The sequence below is a fragment of the Alexandromys fortis genome, unplaced genomic scaffold (genome assembly GCF_014885135.2).
Source record: "Alexandromys fortis isolate MF-2015 unplaced genomic scaffold, M_Fortis_MF-2015_v1.1 scaffold_31, whole genome shotgun sequence".
In the NCBI taxonomy this organism is placed as follows: Eukaryota; Metazoa; Chordata; class Mammalia; order Rodentia; family Cricetidae; genus Alexandromys; species Alexandromys fortis.
Window position 1 is genome coordinate 266,538 of NW_026067974.1, and position 24,282 is coordinate 290,819.

At 50.4% G+C, this 24,282-nt stretch overlaps 2 protein-coding genes across 5 annotated transcripts in view; both read left to right on the forward strand.

The window, feature by feature from the left end:
- Rnf43 (ring finger protein 43) overlaps positions 1-5,539 on the forward strand; it is a 68,620-nt gene extending 63,081 nt beyond the window's left edge. For all 4 annotated transcript variants that reach the window (XM_050156677.1, XM_050156678.1, XM_050156679.1 and 1 more), the window contains 3 exons: positions 532-634; positions 1,249-2,604; positions 4,210-5,539. In XM_050156677.1, the coding sequence (XP_050012634.1) occupies positions 532-634; positions 1,249-2,604; positions 4,210-4,253 (1,503 nt within the window). In that variant the 3' untranslated portion in view covers positions 4,254-5,539. The remainder of the gene's footprint in view (positions 1-531; positions 635-1,248; positions 2,605-4,209) is intronic.
- Positions 5,540-7,489: 1,950 nt separating this feature from the next.
- On the forward strand, positions 7,490-14,506 carry Supt4h1 (SPT4 homolog, DSIF elongation factor subunit). The gene is made up of 5 exons (XM_050156681.1): positions 7,490-7,646; positions 8,311-8,417; positions 13,233-13,288; positions 13,626-13,679; positions 14,141-14,506. The coding sequence occupies exons 1-5, from the start codon at positions 7,578-7,580 to the stop codon at positions 14,206-14,208; spliced, it is 354 nt and encodes a 117-aa protein (XP_050012638.1). The 5' UTR covers positions 7,490-7,577; the 3' UTR covers positions 14,209-14,506.
- Positions 14,507-24,282: the final 9,776 nt, after the last annotated feature.

Here is a 24,282-nt window from a genome sequence, read left to right on the forward strand (position 1 = left end):
GGAGGTGGTAGCTGGGGCGGGGGTGGACAGGTCTAGGTATGACTCCATCCTACCTACACCTCAGTCCTATGTGTTGCTCCTCAATGTGGTCATTTTGTTGGCCTCTGAGAAAAAGCATCGGTATTGCAGAGAGGGAGGCTCCTGTCAGGCGACAGTGGCACTTTAAACACCTTATCTCTCGTTAGCCCCATGGCAGAGGAGGGTGGGGAGGATTGGGTTCTTATCCTTACTGACAGCAGAAACTGTTGGGAAATTTGAGCCAAGCATTGTGGTGCATGACTCTAATCCAGCGTTTGGCTGACAGGAAAAGGAGGGTCAAGAGTTCAAAGACTATCTCACAGAGATGTGAGACTATCTCAAAAAAAGTAAAACCTAAAACAGAGAGAGAGAGACTTGCCCAAAGTCGTGCATCTTAACGCAAATCCACCAGCTACCAAAACCCACACCTCCATTACTCTCCTGCTCTTTTGCAAGTAGGTGAGTCAGGGAGATCCTTGTAACCTTTGGTTGCGACACTCTTGTTTGCTTCAGGAGCTCCGGGTCATTTCCTGCCTCCATGAGTTCCATCGTACCTGCGTGGACCCCTGGCTACACCAGCATCAGACTTGCCCCCTCTGCATGTTCAACATCGTAGGTAGGAGGTGGACCAAGGGCTCCCCTTGTGCCCACAGATGGATCTAGAACATAGCTGCCCTCTGGGAAAGACGTTCTACTGTGAGACTAAGGAGAAGCAGCTGCCACCATGGTGGCTTCAGCTGCACACTGCTCAAGAGCCCCTTGTCTTCTGGGGAGGGTTGTCCATATGGAAGCCATCTTTGCTTGCTCAGAGAGCGTGTTTTCCCGACAGTATTGTTGATTCTAAATCTGGGTTATTTTCAAATTCATTGTTCTAATGTTCTGGCAATAAAGGGTCATAGTCTAATAAAATTGATATAGCAATTTTCTAAAAAAAAATGTGAAATCAATATCTTGAGGGAAAAGAACCTTGTGCTAATTCATCCAAAGAGACAGCTATTGGCAGCCCTGGGTGAAAGAGCCCGAATGGCTGACCAGAGGAGCAGGGATTGACAGCCCTGACAAAAAGGAGGAGTTAAGTCCAGTCACAGGCAAATTTTAGATTAGATGTTCTTGGTTTCCCAAACTGAGTTTAGAGGCGATGCAGGATCAGACAGCGTAGCCTCTCTGCGTTCATTCTCTGAATGAAGTGTGTCCATGAAATCAAATGTGCATCTCATTCTTTTTTTTCAGAAGGAGATTCATTTTCCCAGGGCCTGGGAGCCTCTCCATCTTACCAGGAACCAGGCAGGAGACTCCACCTCATTCGCCAGCATCCTGGCCATGCCCACTATCATCTCCCCTCTGCCTACCTGTTGGAATCTTCCAGGAATTCAGGGGCCGGCCCCCCAAGACCTAGGCCCTTTCTGCCCTCCCAGGAGTCGAGAATGGGCTCTCGGCATCAACGCCTCCCCAGGGCTTCACATCACCGGGCACCAGAAGAACAGCAGCACCTGGCAGTACCTCAGCACCCCTACGCGCAGGGCTGGGGGCTGAGGCACCTCCGATGTACCCCTCAGCACCCCACAGTTTGCCCAGCGGCCCTGCGTCGGGCCAGGCCTCATGACAGCAGCGCGTCTGGAGAAAGCTACTGTACAGAGCGCAGCGGCTACTTGGCAGATGGGCCAGCCAGTGACTCCAGCTCAGGGCCCTGTCATGGTTCTTCCAGTGACTCAGTGGTCAACTGCACAGACATCAGCCTGCAGGGCACCCACGGCAGCAGTTCGACCTTCCACAGCTCCCTGAGCAGTGACTTTGACCCCTTGGTGTACTGCAGCCCCGAAGGGGATCTCCGAGGGAAAGCAACGCAACCTAGGGTGACCTCTCGACCCCGTTCCCTGGAGTCAGTAGTGCCCACTGGGGAGACTCGGGTTTCCAGCCACAGCCACTATCACCGCCATGGCCACCACCACTACAAAAAGCGGTTCCAGTGGCATGGCAGGAAGCCTGGCCCAGAAAATGTCCCTCAGCCCAGGCCTACTGCTTCTCAGACTCAGCTCCAACCGGAGCCATCTATCTTGGACCCGAAGTTGACCACACCCAACCCGGCAGCTTCTTCACTGCTCCCCAACACACACCGGCCCAGATCCCTTACAGAGCCAGCTCCTGGCCTAGCAGAAGCTGCCAGCCCCAACCCCAATTCCAACCCCAACAGTCTTTTGAACTTGCAGAAATCCAGCCTCCCTGTCCGACACCCACAGAGAAAACGGCGGGGTGGCATCTCAGAACCCTTGCCAACCTCTCGGCCCCAGGACTTGACTGTGCATCCAGCTTGCCAGGTTTTTCCCCGTTACAGCCCCAGCCTAGCATACCCTTGGCCCCCAGAGGCTCATCCATTGATCTTCAGACCTCCAGGCCTGGACAAGAGGCTGCTGTATGAAGCCCCAGGCCCCTGTTACTCGCGGTCACAGCCAGTGTGGTTGTATCTGCCCCCCCGCCAGCCTCTGGGACCATGTTCTCCTGGAGAGGGACATTCCGAGTGGAGTTCTGACATGCCAGAGGGCAGATCATGCCCTTATCCACACTGCCAGGTGCTACCAGCCCAGCCTGGTGAGTTTTCAGGGAAGCAGGTGTTCTGGGGAGAGGGGACTACACCTGGATGTTGCAGGGCAGATGAAAACAGCCACGGGGTTGCTGAAAGCCGAGGGCTGTAACTTATCTAAAGCGTAGAAATCACAGGGAGTTCCCAGCTTCCCTAGCAGCCTTCTCTTCTGAGCACTCTTGTTAGTAAGGCCAACCACATCTTCATGGGAACCCGTGGCATTTCTGTGTCTCAGCCAACAGCACCGATGTAAATCCTTGGCTCTACGCCAAAAGCATTTGAGCATTTATTTGCCCAAACCATCCTCCCTCTCCGAGGCTCCTACCTCCCTCTCCCTCCCACCTTTGAGAGACAGTGTATGAATGGTACACTTCTTTGCCTAGAGCCACTTCTAGAAGAATCCTTTTCCCTCAAAAGAGGACCCCAGAGGTCCTGAAATACAAGGCCCGGACTCCTACAGGCAGGGCTTGGGAGCTACGGCCACTCTTTTATTCATTTCCTCTTGATTACATACTTGCTATGTGGTAGGTTCTGGGCAGGCTTCTGAGGACGCAGAGCTTGCTCAGGTCCACGGGGAGGCATGCATGCAAGCAGTATGTGGGCTGGATGTGTCCACAGTCATGTGGCGTGAGCATGGGCTAGGTGTTTGGTGGTTCCCTTTGGGCTCGGTCGTCTGCTTTGAGTGCTGCCAGCTCAGTCTCCCTTTTTGCTCCGGAGTCAGCGCTCCTTCTTTCTCCTGTGCTAGCTGTCACCTTCTTCTCGGGTCCACTACTGACAGACCCTCCCCTTGTGGGGCACAGCCTGATGGTCAAAGCAGGAGCCTCCCTTTGACAGGGCCAGGAAGGCCAGAGGGCTGCATGCCTGGTACCATACAGTTGTACCCCACAGCTACTCCTTCTGCTCCCCCGACCCCATGCTACTGCCAGGCTCACCAGCCTTTCCACAAACTGTCTAGAATCAAATGCTCTGTTACGTCCGCAAGAAGGAAAAATCTAACCTAACATGGCCTTCAGGGCCAGCTAGCTCCATTTCCTGTCCCGTCCCTTCCTCTGCCCTCTGCTCAGTCACCTTGGGTAAACACTCGTTCTAGTTCCTGCTGCCCAGGATATCCCACTGACTTCCCTGTCCCTACAAACCCAATTCTTGCCATTCCAGCGAATCTTCAGTCAAAAAGTCTTTCCTCACTGCTGTGCCTGGATGTGCTCTCTCCCCTCCCATGATGCACCTCTAATGACCCTCTGTCTGTGCCACTGCCGTAATGCCCATGTGCATGCATGCTTCCTCTCCTAGCTTATTCTTTTGGAGATCCTGTTCAGCAAATGGTAGCAAGCCAACTTCAAAGTGAATACTAAATAAATATTTATTGAGTGAATGAATGAATAGCAAATACTGGTCATACAGGGTTGCTGCAAGTATTTCTCTAGGTTTGTTTTTTTTTTTTTAACTCCCATTTCCCAAAGGGCCCCTCTCAGCTTTCAACCCAATCACCTTTCCCGATATATTCCCACTTCTCCGTCTCTGCGGTCCCTCCCCAGCCAGTCTCCACAGGTGGGAGAAGCAGGAGACTAGCTGGACCCTCCATGACCTCTTTTCTCCCCTCTCTTCCCGTGCAGGCTCGGAGGAGGAGCTTGAGGAGCTCTGTGAACAGGCGGTGTGATGTAAGATGACCAGACATAGCTCCAACCATGGGTGTGCTCCAGACGACTCAGGGTTCTACCCGGCACAGGGTTCTGCTCCTGGGAGACGCCGGGGCCTCAGCAAGCCTCTCTTTTTGCCGCACTTCCTGGGACCACCGGAAGAAGAGTGGTGATGGTGGGTGGCGGAGGTGCTGCTCCCTGCCCCTAGCTCCCAGGCTTGTCTGCAGAACACACCTACCGTGCAGAAGGTCCTGCATCCAGCAAGACCGCCAGCCACGATGCAGTTGTGGGGTGGGTCTCTAAAGGCTGAGCTTTGGACAGGAAGCTAGGGTGAATGTCTAGGCGTCCTCAAGGTGCTGCTCTTCCCCAGCCCAGCTGGGTCTCCTGCTGGCTCTCCTTTGCCCCAGGCCTCGGGTTCACACAAGCCAATGGGTTCAGCTGAGGGCATGGCTGCCTCTCACCTCCTGTCAAGGCTTCTCAGGGGCGACTTCGGCTTGATCATTCCCGTCTTCACAAAAGAACAAGGGGATCTGGTGAGCCCCTGTCCTTAGGGAGGTCTCTGCACCTTCTCTAGCCAGTGCCTGCCCTGGTGCTCAGGGAGGAGTAGTCTCCTTCCCTGTTCTTAAACTGATCTTAAGTTGCAGGCTTCGGGAGCCAGGGTGTAGAGTTCGGTCCCAGAGGTGGGGACTTTTGACAAACCTGGGATGAATCTTTTGATTATCAAACTCCGTGTCACTCCAGCAACGCCAGTTCCTCTGAGGTAGAGAGCAGGAAGAGAGAGAACAACTCCTCCTGGAAGCTCTCCTGTCTCTGAGTCCCACAGCAGGCAGAAAGGAAACTGACCACCCGGGAAGTGGGACAGGGATGAGATGAAGGCAAGGGGAAGCAAAACCCGCAGCTGAGCAAGGACAGAATTTCTCTCAGAGTGATTCTCAAAGATGGAGAATAGCATATGGCCTCATGGGTTTGCAGGGCCCAGAGCAAGCCATACAGCCCAACAGAAGGTGTACACGTGGAATTAGAGCACCAAGTGGACAAGGGCTGAGGGGCCTCCTGTAGCTCTTCATCCCAGGGCACCCTGACCATTGTTAGCCCCTCAGGCGTTATCCTTGCCTGGAATGTGAATGTGGGGGCAAAATGGGCATGGGATCCTACTTGGGAACCTTCTCTCCTCAGAGTCAGTGAGGAGACTGGCACCCAGGCACCCACATAGGTATTTATATCTGAACCAGACAGAAAGATGCTTGAATCAGGCACTATGTTGAGAAATGTATTTATTTGCTAATATATTTATCCATAAATATGATCTGGCTTTGTGGTTTTGTTTCATTATAATTTTCCACTCAGGATAACAATTTCATCTTCTCTCTTAACTTTTGTTGAATTTTTGAGGCCCAGCCTGACTCAACTTAACTTTGCAGCTGAGACTAGCCTTGAACTCCTGATCCTCCTGCTTGCCCCCCCCCCCCAATTACTGGGATTATAGGCATGCAATGTTATTATGTCTGGCTTCATATATTACTTGTGATATCAAAAGCTCATAAGGAAAGGTTGGTTTTAGATCCCCAGAACATGGCTTCATAAGATCAGAGAGAGCATGCCTGGGTCCTATCGCAATTCAGTTATTTATCTGTATTGTACTATTGCTCACTCTGATGCTTTGGTGACTTGCTTTTTGACCTTAACCAAACCAAATATGCTGCCTTGGTATATGTGCATGTAGTGTATGTGTGTGTACACATGTGTATTCAGGTGTGAGTTTGAGGTCAGCCTGATCTCCATATCAAGTCCCAGGACAGCCAGAGCTACATAATAGACCCTGTCTCTGGAGAAAACAACAAAAAGGGTCTCTCCTCACTGCACCTGGACTTTTGTTTTGACTAGATTGGTTGGCCCTGAAGCCCCTGAGATCTGCCCGTCTCTGCCCCCCAGTGCTGTGATTATAGTGCCTACCATCATGCCCAGCTTTTATGCTCTGGGTCCTGAGCCAGCTCCCCAGCAGGGTTGTCTAGCTTTTCCCATCAATAAAATGATCTTCCTTCGGAGTTGATACAAGGCTTACATGAGATAGCGCAGTGAAAATGTATTCCAAACTAGAAAGCTATTTCCCACTACTAGAAAGCATCAAAACCCACTTACAGACCCCGTCTGAACGAACACAGCTTGGGACAGCCAAGAATCAGTCTTTCTGTAGTTCAGTTTTAATTTCAAGGGCTGGAAGGCCAGAACAGCAGGCATTGCGACTATTTATATCCCAGCGCTCCAATTCAGATAAATACAATGACTACACTTCGTCCACACGCCAAGAGAACTGCTACCTTTTCTGTATGAATTCTTGTGGGGGTCCTTTCAAACGGCTCATGTATCGTGCCCTCCACAGATTCCCTAGGGTCTGGAGGAGGGTTTGCTCTGTTTACATTGCACCAAACCTCGTTCTTCTTCTGTATGGTTTGCTCAGGATACTAGGTGTCTGGGTGCCCGGGCAAGGACTTTTGCGTCCTACACTGTTCAATGGCGTAAATTCTCAGCAGGGAAGCGCAAGTGAGAGAGTTTTTTTTTTTTTAGGAGGAATTGATGTGCGTTCCCCCCACCCGTCTGCGCGGCTGGGGCTAGCATTCCTGTGGACCGCAAACGCAACCCTATCACGCTCTCGCAGTTTCATGAAGGGGTGGGGCCGTGTCGGGTTTGTTTTCTTCTCTGCAGACGACCCAGAAAGGCAAGGACTCCCTGCTTCGTGTTTTAAAACAACCTAGCGCGAAGCCGCAAGCTTGGATCCTGAGCATTCGGGAGGCTGAGACGCGAGGGCAGGGACTACCAGATCAGCCTGGTCTCGAAAAAGTAAAACACCCGGGCGCTGTAGCACGCGCCCACGATCCCAGCTCTCCGAAAGAGAAGGCAGGGAGATCAAAAGTTCAAGGTCACCAGCTCAGAAATTACTGTGCAATAAATAAACAAATTAAAACAAGCAGACAAAACAATCTAGGCTCTCGTTAGGGAGCCTGAGAAAATCGGCGCCTGCAGCCAGGCGTCTACATCAAAAGGCCCGCGTTACAGTGCTCAGTTCCGCAAGCCGCTCCGCGCCACGCCTCCTGCGCAGGCGCTGACCGCACCCCACAGTCCCGCCCCCAGCGCACCGTCTTCCGCTCGCTCACGCGAGTCCAGGTGACGCGCGCGGCCCAGGTGGCGGCCGGCTGCCCCGCCCACGGCCCCTACGGGAGAAACCATCTCCTCGGGGGGGGGCCGCGACCGGCTGCACCGGAAGAGGAAGTTACGTGAAGGAAGTGGCAGGCATTCTGGGTAGTGGTCTGTTTACTTCCTGAGGCTGATTTGTCGCGTCGGTGAGGATGGCCCTGGAGACGGTGCCGAAAGACCTGCGGCATCTGCGGGCTTGTTTGTTGTGCTCGTTAGTCAAGGTGTCGGTCGGGGACCTGGTTGTAGGGACGACTGGGGAGGCAGAATGGGAGAAAGAGGGTGAAATGGGGCCACAGACAGAAAAGGAAAAGGTCTGAGAGCCCGGGAGATCACCAGGGGAGGGGGAAGCCTAAGGGAGCCGTTGTTTACGTCGCGGGAACGTGAGCAGGGCGTTCGTGCCTGCTGAGGGCACGGGTGGTCGTACCTGCCTTTCAGCATACGCTTGGCTCCCCAGCCGGCGGTTCGGTGAATTACTGTGTTGGACTGGAAAGACTAGGAGCCAAAGCAGCTGAGAGAGTTGGAGGGGGTACCTGACCCCAAGGAGACTAGGAAAAGTATGTAAGCTGCGTTAGGGACGATGAGAAAAGAAAGGCATGTGAAGGTGGAATTTAGGAATAGTTTGCAGACCAGTAGGTGTTGGACTACGTAGAACCAAGAGGTTGTCTTCATCAAGATAATAAGACCTTGTGCCAGGCGGTGGTGGCGCACACCTTTAATCCCAGCACTCGGGAGGCAGAGGCAGGCGGATTTCTGTGAGTTCGAGGCCAGCCTGGTCTACAAGAGCTAGTTCAGGACAGGCTCCAAAGCTACAGAGAAACCCTGTCTCGAAAAACAAACAAACAAAAGACCTTGTTCATGTTTATCCTGTCTGTTTTTTCCCTCCAGACCATAGACCAGTTTGAATATGACGGCTGTGACAATTGCGAAGCGTACCTGCAAATGAAGGGCAACAGAGAGATGGTGTATGACTGCACCAGCTCCTCATTCGATGGGTAAGCCCCGCCGTGGACCCTTGTTCACCTCTGCATCCTGTTGACTTGTGGCCCAAGAAGTAAATACGGAGCAAATCATTGAAGTCATGAGACTAGCTGGTCGCAACAGTTCTTTTGAGACCCACTAACTGTGCATCTGGGCCAGTAGTAGCTGCTGAGTACTTGAGAAGTGGTTCATTCAAATTAGAATATGTTTAAGTGTCAGAGATACACCAGAGAGCGGAGATTCTGCTTAAAGAAAAAAGGATGCCTAATTGTCTTAATTTTTAAGATTAGTTAATGTTTTGGATTTATTTGATTAAATACTGAAATTAGTTTCATCTTGTCTTTACTGTTTCAAACAGTGGCTAGGAGAAAATATAAAATCGTGTGTCCGGGCTGGGTAGTGGTGACGCACACCTTTAATCCCAGCACTTGGGAGACAGGGGCAGGGGGATCTCTGTGAGTTCAAGGCCAGCATAGTCTACTAGAGCTAGTTCCAGGACAGGCTCTAAAGCTAGAGAGAAACCCTGTCTCAAAGAAAAAAAGACCCCCCTCCCCAAATGACGTGTCCTTTTTCTGTATTTGTTTAACAAAGCTCCCCTACTGTTACCAGCTCAGTGATGGTAACACTGTGTTTATCTTGTACAACTCTGCATGGCACAGGATGTAGGGGGTGGTGGCTCCTTGATGCTGAAGAGTTGCAAGGATAATGCGGCAGTACAGCTTGATTACCGTATACAAAGGCCTCTGTTTAATTTCTGGTGCTTCTGCAAAAACACATGCACGAAGATCCATTTTCAAAATGAAGGGAAAGGAAGGTGATTACAATAAACTGCCCTCAAACATCATCTTAGTGAGTATAGGGGCTTGCACCTGTAATCTTGTCCTCTGAGGGGAAGAAGCCAGAGAATCAAGAGTTCAGGGCATGCCTTAATTGTGTGTGTTTGAGGCCAGCCTGGACTGTGTGAGACCCTGTCTCAAATAAGACCAGCTCAATGGCACGGCAGGTAAAGATGCCTGATGGCGCCAGGCGGTGGTGGTGTCACACGCCTTTAATCCCAGCACTCGGGAGGCAGAGGCAGGTGGATCTCTGTGAGTTCGAGGCCAGCCTGGTCTACAAGAGCTAGTGCCAGGACAGGAACCAAAAAAGCTACGGAGAAACCCTGTCTCGAAAAATTAAAAAAAAAAAAAAAAAGATGCCTGATGGCAGGGAGGCCTGGTAACCTTGACTTCAGTCCTGGATCCCACAAGGTGGCAGGAGAGAACTGAGTTCCTAGAATTGTTTTCTGACCTCAGCACATACACCCTGGCATGCATGCATCTGTGAGAGAGAGGGAGGGCACTCCCCCAGTAAGCTAACTAGAAAAATAATAACAAAACACAACAAACTTGATCATCTCAAAGAGGCCTGTAAGAGGACTATATTTTGGTGACATGGTCCAGCCAGGACAAAGGGAAATGAGAGAAGTGTGAATGGCCCGCTCTTCTTCCCCAAGGCATCAGCATTGCTAGATTTCTTCTGGACCCTAGGCCAATTAAAGGTTTACATCTAAACTGGCTTAGACCTAGTATTCGTTAAAGTTCTATGAAGGTGGGCCTGATTTCTTTTAGGGAAAAATAAAAGATTGGGCAAAAAAGATGTCTGTTTGGAACCTTCGGTTCCTGTGCTTGCGAATACGCATTATGGCTTCTTAGTTAGCCATTCAAGGTTGATGCTTCAGGAAAAAGCTGGGTGTGTTGGTGCTGCCTTCAGTCCTAGCCCTTTATTGCATCACGAGACCCTGTCTGAAATTACAAAGTCTAAAAGGAGTTGCTCCCATAGTGAAGGTCTATGCTAGTTGCTTTGAAAGATGTTGAGTTACACAATGAGATATAAGAGGCACACTTTGAGTTCTTACCAATTTAACCTTTTAAAAAATTGTTTTAAAGATTTTTTTTTTGAATTACATGTATGTGTGTGGGTGTGTGCACATAAATGCAGGCGCCCAAGAAGGCCAAAGTTCTCAGATCCTTGTGAGCTGCCCCGTGTGGGTGCTGGGAACTATACATGGGTCCTATTCATAAACAGTATGTATTCCTAATCACTGGGCTATTCTCTGTCTCCCAAAAGTTTCTTTTTTTTTTTTTTTTAAGTTGGCTGTTTTTATTACATGTATGTGTGTGATACAGATTGTAAAGTTGTTATCTGTTGTTGCTGTGGTTTCTTACCTTTTGGCCATTATGAAGAAAGCAGCTCTGAAGATGATCTACACGTGCTTGCTTCCCTGCTTTGGAGCTTTTGGTTTTATACCATGAGTAGAATTGTTATATCACAATGTAACAACTAGTTAACAAAACAAAAAACTTGAAGGTTCCAATTTCCTTCCTCCTCACCACTGCCTGTTTCTTTCTGGGTTTTTGTTCTTGTATTTTTTGTTTGTTTAGCTGGTTGTTAGTTTTTGTTTTTATTTTTGAGACAGAGTTTCTTTGTCTCCCTGACTGTCCTGGAACTTGCTCTGTAGACCAGGCTGGCCTCAAACTCACAGAAATCTGCCTGCCTCTGTCTCCCAAGTGCTGGGATTAAAGGTGTGTGTCTTGCCTGGCTTTTGTTTATTGTTTTTTAAGGTTTAAGACTCATCCTCATGACTACAGGCTATATCTGTAATTACCACCATAATAGATAGATAGGAAATATCTTGTGGGTTTGATTTATATTTCCCTAGTAATTAATAACATTGGTCTTTTATTATTGCTAAAGCCATTTTAAAAAGTTTTTTTCTGGGGCTGGAGAGATGGCTCAGTGGTTAAGAGCATTGCCTGCTCTTCCAAAGGTCCTGAGTTCAATTCCCAGCAACCACATGATGGCTCACAGCCATCTGTAATGAGGTCTGGTACTCTCTTCTGGCCTGCAGACAGAATATTATATACATAATAAATAAATATAATTTTTTTAAGTTCTTTTCTTCAACGCTAGAGATTGAACTCCACATCTTACATGCCCTAAGCAAGTTCTCTGTCACTGAGCTGCATTCCAAGCCCAATGTCACTTGTCTTACATGTTTATAATCCGTTCATATCCTTTGGCCGTGATGGTGTGCTACTGTAGTCCCAGCATTTGAGAAGTAGAGGCAGGAGGATCAAGAGTTTGAGGCCACCCTGAGCTTTAAAAAAAGAAAGGAAGGAAGGAAGAAGGAAGGAAGGGAAGGGAAGGAAAGAACAGAGAAGAAAAGAAATTTTAAAAAAGCCCCTCCCCTGCCACCCTGTTTTGAGGCAGGGTCTCATGCAGCCCAAACTAACTTCAAATTTGGTGTGTAATAGAGGATGACTCCTGATCCTCCTGCCTCTACCTCCTGAGTGCTAGAATTAAAGCTGTACACTATCACACCCACTGGAAGCCAGATTAGGACATGCGAAGTTAGCACTCTGCTGACTGAAGTATATCCCCAATTCTGTTTTTCCCACTTTTTAAATCTGGTTTGTTTTGTTACTATTGAGTTGTATATTCCAGTGCATATTAAGTTTTAGAGAATAAGAAAGTCAGAGGAGAGCTACGTTATTTTAGTCAGAAGTCGGGGGGGGGGGGAAGATGTTTATCTGAGAGAACTATAAAAATTTTTTTCATTTTTGTTTATTATTTCATGTATATTATTGAAGATTGAACATAGGGCCTTTGCAAATGCCAAACTAATGTTCTACCTCAGAGAGAGAGAGAGAGAGAGAGAGAGAGAATGTCTGCAGCCCTCTTCTTGACTTTTTATTTTTGAAACAGCATCATTTTAAGTTGGGCAAACAGACCTTGGACTTGAAATCTTCCTGCCTCAGCCTCCAGAGTAGCTGGGATTGCAGGCTTGCCTGCTCAAGCCTAACTGGAACTATAGGATTGTAGGAAGTTGAGATGAGGTAGAAAGAACATTTCAAATAAAAGGAGTATGACTGAAGCAGAGGCAGGGGGTAGGAACACCCGGGCATGCTTGGAGAAGTGTGGGCATTGTCTTTAGGTTCAGTCATTTGGGTAATAAGTTGTCGACTGGAAGGGTAGGTTGTGAGGGCAGAAAGAGTGCTGATGGTGGGAGGAAAGTCTTTGTGCATGCCTGTCCTGGATCCGTCTACAGAGCCATCTAGCTGTTCCTACCCTTCTTGCCACTCCTGGAAGTAAGATCAGTTCCACTCAAACCGTGAGCAAAAGCATAGACTCTAGCATTGTTGCCAGGGAAGCAAAATGGCCTTGGGGAGGCAGTCAATACGTGTCAGTTCCTAGAACTGACCTGACAGTTCAGAGTACGGAACTACTGGGTGAGGAACAGAAATAACCTCTGTGACTGCATAGTGCCTGCCTGCTCGCATAGTGCCTTCCTAGCCCTTCAGCCACCTTTCTGCTCACTGCCATCATGTGGAGGCAGCCACCTGCCAGAGGATTGTTGGAATAAGAAGTGGTCCTTGTCTGCTCTGTCAGTCTCTGTACTAGGAACTTTGTAGGCCCGAGCCCCATTGGTGAAGGTCTGTGAAATGTCTCCAGACTGTACAGCTCGTTAGAGAACGGGCTTGGTCAAGTCTCGTTCATTTCTAGTAAAACGATCCATTGTTTTGAGTCCTTTGCAGCAGGCTTCAGCCCCTAGTGATTGAGTTGGTCAAAGTCAGTACTGGTCATCTGTGTGTAAAGATCTTCTCACTGGCTGGCTGAGGACAGAGACTGAAAGATCACTGTGACTCCCTCCTAAGTCAGCTCCTTCCCAGTGCTAGAACTGTCCCAGCTCTCTGGTGATGACTTTCTACTCAGATTGCTCTCCTGGGGCTATGGCTTGCTCAGTGCCCGCTCTTCAGGCAGGCTCAGACTGACTGAATTTCCCTCTCTAGGATCATCGCGATGATGAGCCCAGAAGACAGCTGGGTCTCCAAGTGGCAGCGAGTCAGTAAGTGTTCTCATCCTGGCCTCTGCAGTGCTGGGAATGTGCCTGAGGGTCTGCAGGGATGCCATAAATAGGCAGCTTGTGCTGTTCTGGGTGGGAAAGGTGGAGTTACGGGAAAGCTGAGTCTTGAGGCTGGCAAGATGGCTCAGCAATGCCAGGACAACCTAAGTTTGATCCTGGGAATCCACATGGAAGGAGAGAGCTGACTTAAAGTTGTCTTCCCACCTCCATATGTGTGTGGGCACACATACACCCCTCCACCCCTCTTCCATTTTTGGCTTAATTCTCCATTGGTCTCCAATCTTAACTCATTCCCATTGTAATCTGCTTTCTTCCTCAGGTAACTTTAAGCCAGGTGTATATGCTGTGTCAGTCACTGGTCGCCTGCCCCAAGGTAATAACAATTGCAACAGTGTTTCTGTGCGAGCCCAGGGGAAGCTAGTCTATTATGTGATTTAACAGGAGTAACCTGACTGATATCACCCAGACATTTGGCTTCAAACCTTTGTGGGGGTTTCGTTTGTTTGTTTCTTTGGGGATGGGGTGTTCAAGACAGAGTTTCTCTGTGTAGTTTTAGAGCCTGTCCTGGAACTCACTACGTGGACAAAGCCAGCCTCAAACACACAGAGATCCAACTGCCTCTGCCTCCCCAAGTGCTGGGATTAAAGGCGTGCGCCACCACCGCCCGGCCAAACCTTTGTTTTTGGTGATTGTGTGAGTCCTACTTTTAGTTGTCCCCTGCTCTTTGCCAGGATTTTAGGTGATGATCGGGCATCCTCGGTTCACAGTGGCAGGCAGGTTGGGTGGCTTTATCCCTGTGACTCTCTCATGGGACTGTTTCTTTTCCTGTCATAGGAATTGTTCGGGAGCTGAAAAGTCGGGGAGTGGCCTACAAATCCAGAGACACAGCAATAAAGACCTAGCTAGGTGCAGCCCACGGTGTCTTCTCTCTTCTTCTGGCCCGTGCTTGTTTTCGTGGAACTAAACAGGCGGAACTCCAGATGCTCCCTGCCCTCTGTCTCAGCATCAGCAGACTCCCGTGAAAGCAGCACATCCGCCCCTTGAGTCATTTCACTTTCTCTGAGGCCTGGTGACATGGGAGTGTCTGCTGGGTGGAGTCTCAGAGACTGATGGGGGAGAGTAAGAGACTGGTTCCTACCTCTGCCCAAGGCTCTGCCTTTGTCAGATACCAATAAAATAAACTTTTGGGATACACTTAAAGCTGTGACCATGCCTGTGTTCCTGTCTTTCTCACAGTGAGGGCTCACTTGCCCTGTGAGCTCTGAGGCCAGGCCTTTCTCTCTCTGGCCTGCGTTTGAGGCTGCAGGGTACAGCCTTTCTGCTGTGCTAGCTGGCATATTGTCAGATCTGCAGTCCTGATGAAGGTAACCCCTCTGACTGGAATCCAAGTGTCCCACCCAGACCTGATGCATTAGTCTCCTTTGAAGGAATCCATGACCTGAGTCCCCTTACCCCATTGCCCTGTTTGTACCCCTCTTTCTTCCTCCCTTCGTCTCTCCTTTTCATTTCACATTTCTCTTACTAGCCTTAGTGGCTGTTGAGTCTTGATCTGTGTTTTTGTGTTTGCAAGGAAGGCAGGCTCTCCTCTGGCCTAGGAGGAAGCCCATGGGTAATGAATGTCACACTGACCAAGATGGGTAGTTTTTATAATAAAAAGTGTACCATTGTATTCTTGTTTTAATTTCTCTTCAGTTTCCATCTGTAAAACGGGAGTGAACTGTTCGTCCTGTCTGTTTACTCTGGATTCTAAAGACTGGAAATGAAAAATAAAATAATGTAGCTAGTCTACAAGGGCCAGATTTGGCACATGCCTGGAATCCCAACACCCGGAAGCTGAAGTTGGGGTTAGCTCAAGACCCCTCTGGTCTTTATAGTGAGGCCTTGTCTTAAAAAGGTCAAATAATAAAGAGTAATATGTGAAATTTGCTCACCAGTTATTAGCTATTCAATATAATTAGTCAAAATTGGGGTAATGCCCAGAACCTCCCTATTGGGGGAGTACCACCTTGTTAGCAGAGGCACCTGCACCACGCTCTGGAAACCAGACTCCATAATACTTGTCGGAAACGTGAGAAAGTCTTCTGCCCTGGCTGTGTGGTTGTGTCCTGGCTCCACTTGTCTCGTCCCTGCCTATGGAAAGAAGTTGGTAGTGACCAGGCCGCGCAAATCCACTCGGGTACCCACTGAGACCTGTGCCATCAAGCTCTAAGGTTATCACCCTCAGTTCTAACTGAGCTGTTGAAGGAGTTTTCTGGTCATCTAAAATAAGAGTTCAGCATGTGAGTTCAGCTGGATGTCAGTCAGAAAGGGGCTTGGTAGATAGAGCAACTCCGCCAGGCTGGAACCTCCCTCCTATAAGGAACAAGGTTTCCCCGAGAGTGTGCCCAGGCTGTAGAACCAGCACCCAAGCTTTCACTGGCTTTCTCAGAAGTCCCTTGGAAAGCCCCAGCTGCTGTCCTGTGTGCACGGCCCGGACGTGACTGCGTGGTGAGAATGGAAACAGTTGTGGGGAGGGGAGGCAAGAAGAGCCTGTGCAAATAACCACACCAGAGCTGTCTGAGTCTCACACCTAGCTGGGCCCCAACTGCCAATCTCACAGGAAGTGAAAGACAGCCACTGTCAATCATGGGGGCAGGGGGGCTTGTTGCAGCGCCCACCACTTGGTAGCTGCTTTTCCATCACTCCCTTGCCTTCTGGTACTGGACCGTGCAGCCCAGACAGGCAAGAAAGTGCCAGAGTCCCACCCTTTGTGTGAGCCGAAAGATCCTTGAGATGGGACCTCGGTTTTGGGCTCTCAGGGTGGGCTGTCCTGTGGCAGGGGTGGGGGTGCCTTTCAAATTCCAGGACTGCTGTTTGCATTCTGTGTCAGGGTAGTAAGGGCTCAGGCCAGTACTTGCTGTTTAGAATGTTCTAGTTCATGAGGTTTGAATCAGCCCAGAGTCTTAAGACCTGGCTGTCCCCACTTTCAGTGCTCGGGATCGACCCCCGGGCCTCATCATGCTAGGCAAACGATTTTCCACTAAACTATCCCCAGCCCTCATACTTGTTGAGTCAGACTCAACTAATCTTATACATTGACTTTAAAATCACCCTGCAACCAAGGCTGACTTTGAACATGTGATTCTCCTGTCTCCCGAGTAACTAGAATTGCAGGTGTACATCATGAGGCCTATTTCCTCCTGGTCTCCTGTTCAGTGGTTTGACCTCTGTCCCTCAGGGGGACAAGGCTCCCCTCCTGTTCAACAGGACAGATTCAACTCAGGCAAAACTCTAGAAACAGCGGCAGCCGAGCTGCTTTCAGAATGCTGCCTTGACCTCGTTTTCTACTCCCTGGTATGTCTCGCATAACCGAGGGGCTAAGTGACCAACAGCACAGTGATGACTGGTAGCTGATACAGCAAGAGTCCGGACGTCTCCACAGACAGCAGTTTCCCTAAGAAGAGGGAGGGAGGTAGGCTGGTAAGGGTCTAACTTCAGGCCGGGCTTGCCAGGTCAGGGACTGAGACTCTGCTCTTGATGTAGCCACTGCGTTGTTACCCTCAGCCTGTGTACAGCCAACGGCTCAGGCCTGGCATTCCTCAGACACCCCATCTGACTATGTAAGAGGCAGGTAGGTAGTGGTAAAGACAGACCTTACTTTGGGAATCACTCCATGTGGTAAACTTTGATGTAAATAGTATTTGGTAGTTGACAAACGTCTTTGACATGCATTATCTCATCTATCTTTACAAAACTCCTGGGACATAGTCCTTATTTAGCAGCAAGGAGACACGCTCTGCGGGTTAAAGTGGCTTAGCCATGATTAATTAGGCCTCAGCTCAAACAAGGCAGTGTCCACAGTTGAGCGCTGCTGTTGCTCTCGTGGTCACGCCCTGTGTGATGCTTGTTGTTTGAAGCCTTAGCGCCTTGTCCCTCCACACTGGACCTTGCTAACCACCTTACTCTTAACACCTCCCATCCCACATCTAAACTTAACCACGTGAGGCAGTGCAGTAATGGTTCAGGGAGGAAGGGAAAATGGTCAAAGGGAAATGGGGCCAGCCCTTCGGTTCTCTCCAGCTGCATCTTCCATTCCTCTCCAAGCACTAGGCACCTGCCTGCCTGTGCCCCACATTTCCCATCCTCTTCTACATTGTCCTCCCCACCTCCCCCCACCTGCAGTCTGATTGTGGCCCCACCACACCCTGATGGAACAGAGATTCTTGTGTGTGTGATGCAAATGTGTTCCCGCCAAGGGCAAGAGCCCCTGCATCCTGGGTCTGCTGCCTCTGCTAACATTGTCCCTGTGACTTTAAGTCATCTTGTCTATACACTTTCTTTCCTTCCTTTCTTCTTTTATTTTTTTGAGACAGGGTCTCACTATTGTAGCCCTAGCTGGCTGGACTGCAGCTCACCAGAACAGACTGCAATCGGACTCAACGAGAGCTGCCTGCCTCTGCCTCCCAAGAGCTGGGACTGAAAGTGTGTACTGTACTCAGTACAAAGCTCCTCTCCACGCCACAGTTGGCAAAGCCATGGCAACCATTGGCCAGAGAAATGTGCCTGTGATAGTGTGAGTGGAAGAGGGCATGCAGGGCACCCAAAGTGCCTGCTAGGTATATTGTTTGTTTCCTTCCTTCCTTCCTTCCTCCCTCTCTCCCTCCCTTCCTCCCTCTCTCCCTCCCTCCCTCCCTCCCTCCCTCCTTCCCTCCCTCCCTCCTTTCCTTTCCTTTTTCCTTTCCTTTTTCCTTTTTCTCAGCCAAGCACTCTACCACTGAGCTGCATCGCCCACCCTGCACTAAACTTTGAAACACTTCAGTATATTATTCATACTGGTCTAGAAACTTACTCTGCACCTCAGGCAGGAGCTTTAAACTTTTTGTTTGTTTATTTGTTTGCTTTTTTTTTTTGACACAGGGTTTTTCTATGTAGCCTGGCTGTCCTGAAACTTGCTCTGTAGACCAGGCTGGCCTCAAACACACAAAGATCCACCTGCCTCTGCCTCCTGAATGCTAGGATTAAAAGTGTGCACTTTGAACTCTTAATTCTCCTGCATAGCTGGTACTGCAGGCCTACATGACTAGACTTGCCTGGTTTTCTCTCTCACTCTCTCCGAGTGTGTGTGTGGGTGGGTATGTTGCTGAGGATTGAACCAAGGGCCTCGTGCATAATAGGCAATGTTCTACCATTGAGATATATGCCTGGTCTTATTTTTTTTAACATATTACATACCTTGCTATCTGCCCACAAAAGTCAGGATACAACTTAACCTCTATTTAGCTCAGAGTCATTGTTATGAACCCTCAGTTCTGTATCTGGTAAAATGGCTTCAGTTCTGCATCTGGTCAACTGGCTTCAGGACTAATTATTTTTCCATTCACGGCGTGTCAGCTGTCGCTCTGACATCCGTTCACAGCCGTCTCCCTTCTAGTCTCGCTTGAGCTGAGGAACAGACAGCTACATCTGGTTCTTACTGTAGTTTGGCCGGCAAGTGAGTGAAAGCACTGGGCCTTTGGCTGGGCGTAGAAGCCTCCAGCGGCGCGAAAGTCAGAACCTTGGGGCTGGTGGGATCATAGTAAGGCCACCACCTTATGAGTGACAGGACCAGACCATATCGGCCTACTCCAAGATGAACCACCGCGGTGAGGTGTGTTGTCCAAATTTGGCTCAGAGCTTTCGACCTCAAGGTGCTGTCGTGCTCCACGAGTGTCCCAGGAAACAGGAACCAAGTGCACAGCAAACTACACTATGCTTTTGTCACCAAGATGGCTAGATCCTGGGGACTGCGATGAAGACTGGGGGGCCTTCGAGTTTGGACACTCCATCTCAACAGTCCCTTAGAGGACGGGCAGCATGATGCAGAGGACTTGAGACCCACGGAGCTCTCCTTGGGTCCCTCCCATGGTTGGTGGATGCCTGTGCCCGTATGTCAGGAGCTAGCAGACCCTTTCCCAGAGCTCTCTGGGTTGTTTCCGTACGTGTACTTCCCCCTGAAAACGGAGACCCTGGTTCTGTACTACACAGCAAACGGGGGGGGGGCTTCAGTCACCAAAGCGGGGACCCCCAGCTGCTTTCCAGTTGTCCCTCCTTCCTGCTTTTCAAACCCAGCACCTGCCACCCTCTGAATCCTTTTTTGCTTTGGAAAAATACCTGAGAGTGATCTCTGTAGGGCCATTAGTCAGAAAAGTATGGTGGTTATGGCTGTTAGGCTGGTAACTGTTGATCATTCCCTGGGTGACTGAATGGCAAAAGCAGAGAGGGGAGCACAAATCCATACTTGGCAGGGGAAAGAGCTCTGGGAGGGAGAGGGTGCCAGTAACACCCTAGTTTCCTCAAGAGCTCTGGTCCTAGCAGGGACTGGATGACCCTGGGACAATGAAGTGATACAAAGCCCCGAGACAAGCTGGCACCTTCCTCAACCCAGGACGGCAGCGGTAGCACTTTCTCTGGGCCACTGAGTAGACTTCACTTCCTCAGCCCTGCACCCTAGAGAAGCAGGAAGATGGAGGGCGGGTCTCAGACAGAGAGGTGGGGCATGACCTGGAATCCAGGCCTCTGCTGGGGAAGATGAGGTGGGCTTGTCCCTGGAATGGGCAAGCTCCTCCTCTACCCGCTTAGAGGTACCGGGGTCCAGGATTGAACTGATGTCCACCCTGGGGGCAGGGGCAGGGTTGGGGAGGGCAGCCCTCCACGTGTTCCTTCTGCCTCCTGGAACCCCAGCAGGCAGGTGGGGCTGGGGGAGTGTGACCGCAAGTCTCCAGACCTCAGCACCAAGGTCCCTTTGGGAGTGGGGCCCTTAATGCCCTCACTAGAGGAGGAGGGCCTGGATCCCCTGCCCCCATCTCCTACCTCCATTTGTCCCCAGCCTCTCACCTCCCCCTCTTGGAACCACAGCCCCATGACGCTGACACTCAGGCTCCATTGGTCTCTGTGGAGAACATTTGCCCTTATTTGGCCAGGCCAGCTCTGTACTAGGCCTCCACCTCTGGCCCAGCCCCCACGGGCCTTTGTCTCTCTCACTTCGTCTTTTTGAGGTTTGGCTGTGGGGCCCAGTGGGCGTCACTGCAAACGCACTTTCTGGTTGAGTCACTTCTAACGGCTCCAGCACCGCTGTGAGCCGCTGCTGCTGCTGCTGCTGCCTCTGCCGCTCACTCCACTCCTGGACGCCCTCGAGGCTTGGTGGCTACCCCTCCCCCACCTGACTGCTGTAGAGGGCTGGGGGGACGGTGACCTTTGACAGGTTTTGCAGACCACTTGGTGAACCCTTTAGTCACATCTACTGGCCCTACCCACAAGCCTGGGGCAGGGAAGTGGCCCTGAGTCCCTCCCGTAGACTTTCTCAGACTTTTGGGGATTCTGGAGCCTGATGGGTTCTTATGGAAGAATTATTTCTTTGGGGGCGATTAGAATTGACTTCTTTGGGGGAACAGAAAAACGGGATGCAGACTGTTGGCTGATATTTAGAAAGAAGAAACTTAACCTGGCCGAGATTCCGGTTCCTCAATCTGAAATGGGGATACTGACATTTGCCTTACTGGGCCAGCATGATCAAATGAGATGCAGACCGTTTACTGGGTGCTCCACGGGTCCCTCTTATGGCATGGAGAGGTGAATACATACCTGGAGCCCAGGCTAGCTCCTACACATCATGGTCTCCTCTTCCCACATCTTTTCTTGTGTTTCCCGTTGTGCCCTGGTGCGAGGAAGCTGACAGGACTAGACAACCCTTTTGCCCCTGTTCCTAGGTAAGAGGAGAGTTCTGCTAGGGAGCCCTCTCTGGTCTTTAGGATGTCTGTCCTTGATCCATCTGGGAAGATGCACAAGCTGCCCTCTGGTTGGACAGGTTTTAGAACATGGTACTATTGCTTCCCCTGACCACCAAGGTCCTTGGATCTTTGTCCTTGGGGAATACTCTAGAGTAAAATCAGATCCTTTGGTCAGCTATCTGTTCCATTCTACAGTTGAAGCAGCCGGTGGGATGGGATTTGGGGCAGGATGAATAACAGGCTTAGAGTTACACTATAGAGAGACCCAAGTGTCTTGTCTCCCCATGTGTCCTCTTGGCTCTCACATCAGGGGTAGAGATCATGGCAGGCATACTCTCCCTCTCTCCCCAAGTCCTCTCCTTGTCTGCTTTCCTCTGTCAGCGTGATCAAACGAGATGGGACCAAACATAGTCCTTACATGCACTCTCAACTCTTACGGCACAGAGAGGTAAACACGTGGATCCCAAGCTAGCTCCCACGCCACATAGCAGTCTCTCTCTCTCTCTCTCTCTCTCTCTCTCTCTCTCTCTCTCTCTCTCTCTTGTGTGTGTGTGTGTGTGTGTGTGTGTGTGTGTGAGAGAGAGAGAGAGAGAGAGAGAGAGAGAGAGCGCACATTTAATCTGGGAAGCCAGAACAACTATGCACGTTAGGTTTGGCACCCATAGGTAGAGGGAACTTTCTCTTTCCTGTCTGTGTCCCTAGGCGATCCCAGAGGACAATGTGTCTGGTTTCATTCCCACTCTCAGGGTGGCTTTCTCCCTTCCACAAACACCCCCTTTCTTTCCCAGACTTTCTGCTTCTTCCCACGCCATGGAAAGAACCCTGCACTTGCCCCCCCCCCCCAGTCTGCATTCGGTTTGTCTCTGTGCTTGCAGCGTGGCTTCCTAAGGGTCAGTTCATTGCTCGAATCCCTGTCTTAGGTCAGCACAGCTGAGCCAGAGCCCTATAAAACAGTCTCCCAGAATAGACCCTGCATGTTGGAGCTGCCCCTTGTCTACAGGAGAGCATGAGGTGGGATGTGGAAGTTGCCTGGACAAAGGAGGCAGAGGCCAAGGGAGACAGCTGGCCCACTCTCCTGCCCTGCTAGGCAGCAACTCTTGTGCTCCCTAGGGCACTGAGATGAAATCCTCCAAATTGACCTCTGCTGGGAACTTGGCAGTCTAAGGTCTTTGAGGTGTTCCCCTCCCTTGTCCCTGGCTTTCTTTTGACTGCCCCTCCAGGGAAGCCAGGCAGGGCCTCAGCAGTTTTAGTGATCGACTTTACCCAGTTTTGTGATGCTGGGGGATCAGTTTCCCTCCTTTGTGGCAGGCCCGCCCCAGCCTCAACACTAGTTCTCTGAAGGGTGGGCCTCTCAACCTTCTGACTTCCTGTTTGTGAGTGGTTAGCTCCTGTGGCTTCTCTCTTCAGAAGACAGGTTATCAGGCCTGCCATCTCTGCCTGCTTGCCTACCTGCCCACTGAGTGAGGCCCCAGGCCTGTGCTACTGGAGGAAAATCTTGGTTTTCTTCTCAAATTCTTTCACTCTTTGGGCCTGCACTCCTAGTAAGGCAAAGGCCTTCAAAAGACCCCTTTCTCTGTTTCTTCTCTTTGCCCAGTTGCCCCTTCCAAACTCTCTTCTGATTATACTTCTTCTAGAAGGCCTTTGCTGATATCTGTCTGTCACCCCATGACTCTGGCCCCAGTGATCCCCTCGGCACCAAGGAGGATTACTCGGTACCTATCCATAATGATCCTACACACCAGTGCACAGAATTCCCCTGTATCCTCCTACAGTGACCCCAAGTTCCTCCTCAACTTCATCCTTCTCAGAAGCTGAGAGAGCACCCCATAGCGGGTCTCATATTTTCTCTTCAGGCTAACTTTACCTGCCCACAGCATCATCTCAGCAGACAAGATGGCTACCCTCAGGGTTAGTTACAAAGGGATGGGAGCAGAGACGGTGAGTTAGAGCACCCCGAATAGAATAGCTAGTCCAGTCTGGACCCACCCCTTAGGTGAACAGGGTTTCATTCCTGACTCCCATTCCCTCTTCCACTTAGCAGAGGTATCGCAGGAAATGAGAATGTCAGGACCTGGGCCTGGTGGAACCACACTAGTGGAGTGCTTGCCTGGCATGCACTTAGGCGGGGTGGAGGTGGGAGCACATGCCTGTAAGCCCAGCACTTAAGGGAAAGGCAGGAGGACCAAAGTCTTGGTTATCCTTGATCACACAGCAAGCTCAAGACCAGCCTGAGCAACACAGGATCCTGTCTTAAAAACAAACAAACAAAAATTATCTTTGATTATCTAGCAAATTCAAGGTCAGCCTGAGCTATACAGGATCCTGTCTTAAAACAAACAAAAAAACTGAGGATAGGGGTTGTGCACACTTTAGATCCCAGCACTTGAGAGGCAGAGGCAGGAGGATCTCTGTGAGTTTGAGGCCAGTCTGGTCTACATAATGAATTACAGGACAGCCAGTATTACAAAGAGAAACCCTATCTTGAAAAACAAACGAAAAGTAGAAACCAGAAAACCTTGGAGAATATTTTTTTTTAGCAGAATTTAAATGGTGGCCGCAGCCTCATGTGCCTCATTGTGTCTAGACGTGTTTCCAAGGGTGGAGTTCAAATCATCTACGTGAACCCCCCCCCCAACAGAGGGAGACATTAATCCCTCCCCCTTTAGCCTCAGACCACCACAAACAAAAAAGATGGCTTTGTTTCTCTCTTCCTGGGGCGCTCATGCAACAGGAAACTTTGGGGCAGCAGTGGGGATTAAGCCTGTCCTTCAGAAGTGCCTGTATGCTCCAGGACTTCTGTCACCTCACTGGTCCCAGGGTCCCAAGTGAGGCTCCCTGTGTCCTTGCAGGAGGCAGGGGTGTCCAGGAGTGGGGAGAAGGCCTTCCAGGTGAGCCATGGGCCTGAGCTGGCTGTGTCTGCTGTGTTCGCTCTAGGAAGTGCAGCACCCCGTTCCGCACAGGACACCTTCACTCTTTGGACACTCTCAGCCCTGGTGACCTTCCTAAGATGCTGCCCCTGCCTTCTACTGTGTCTTTTCTCTGCTTCTCATTTTTAGGGAGTTTTAGGCCCCGCAATGATGAAGCCCAAGGCACGGGGGCCCTGGGCTCCTTCTCAGTTCCTTTGTTCTTCAGTCCCAGCCTCAAAATGGGAACCACAGAAAATTCCAGACCCTCCAAGAAACTTCCTGATCCCAAAAACTCTGTGGGTAGGGGCTGGGCCCCATGTGGTTT

Bases quoted from the DNA above. Each gene is read 5' to 3' on its own strand.
- Supt4h1 (XM_050156681.1), top strand. From the start codon at position 7,578: ATGGCCCTGGAGACGGTGCCGAAAGACCTGCGGCATCTGCGGGCTTGT. The intron at 13,289-13,625 runs GTAAGTGTTCTC...TTTCTTCCTCAG, and splicing joins CTCCAAGTGGCAGCGAGTCA to GTAACTTTAAGCCAGGTGTA. The intron at 13,680-14,140 runs GTAATAACAATT...TTCCTGTCATAG, and splicing joins CACTGGTCGCCTGCCCCAAG to GAATTGTTCGGGAGCTGAAA.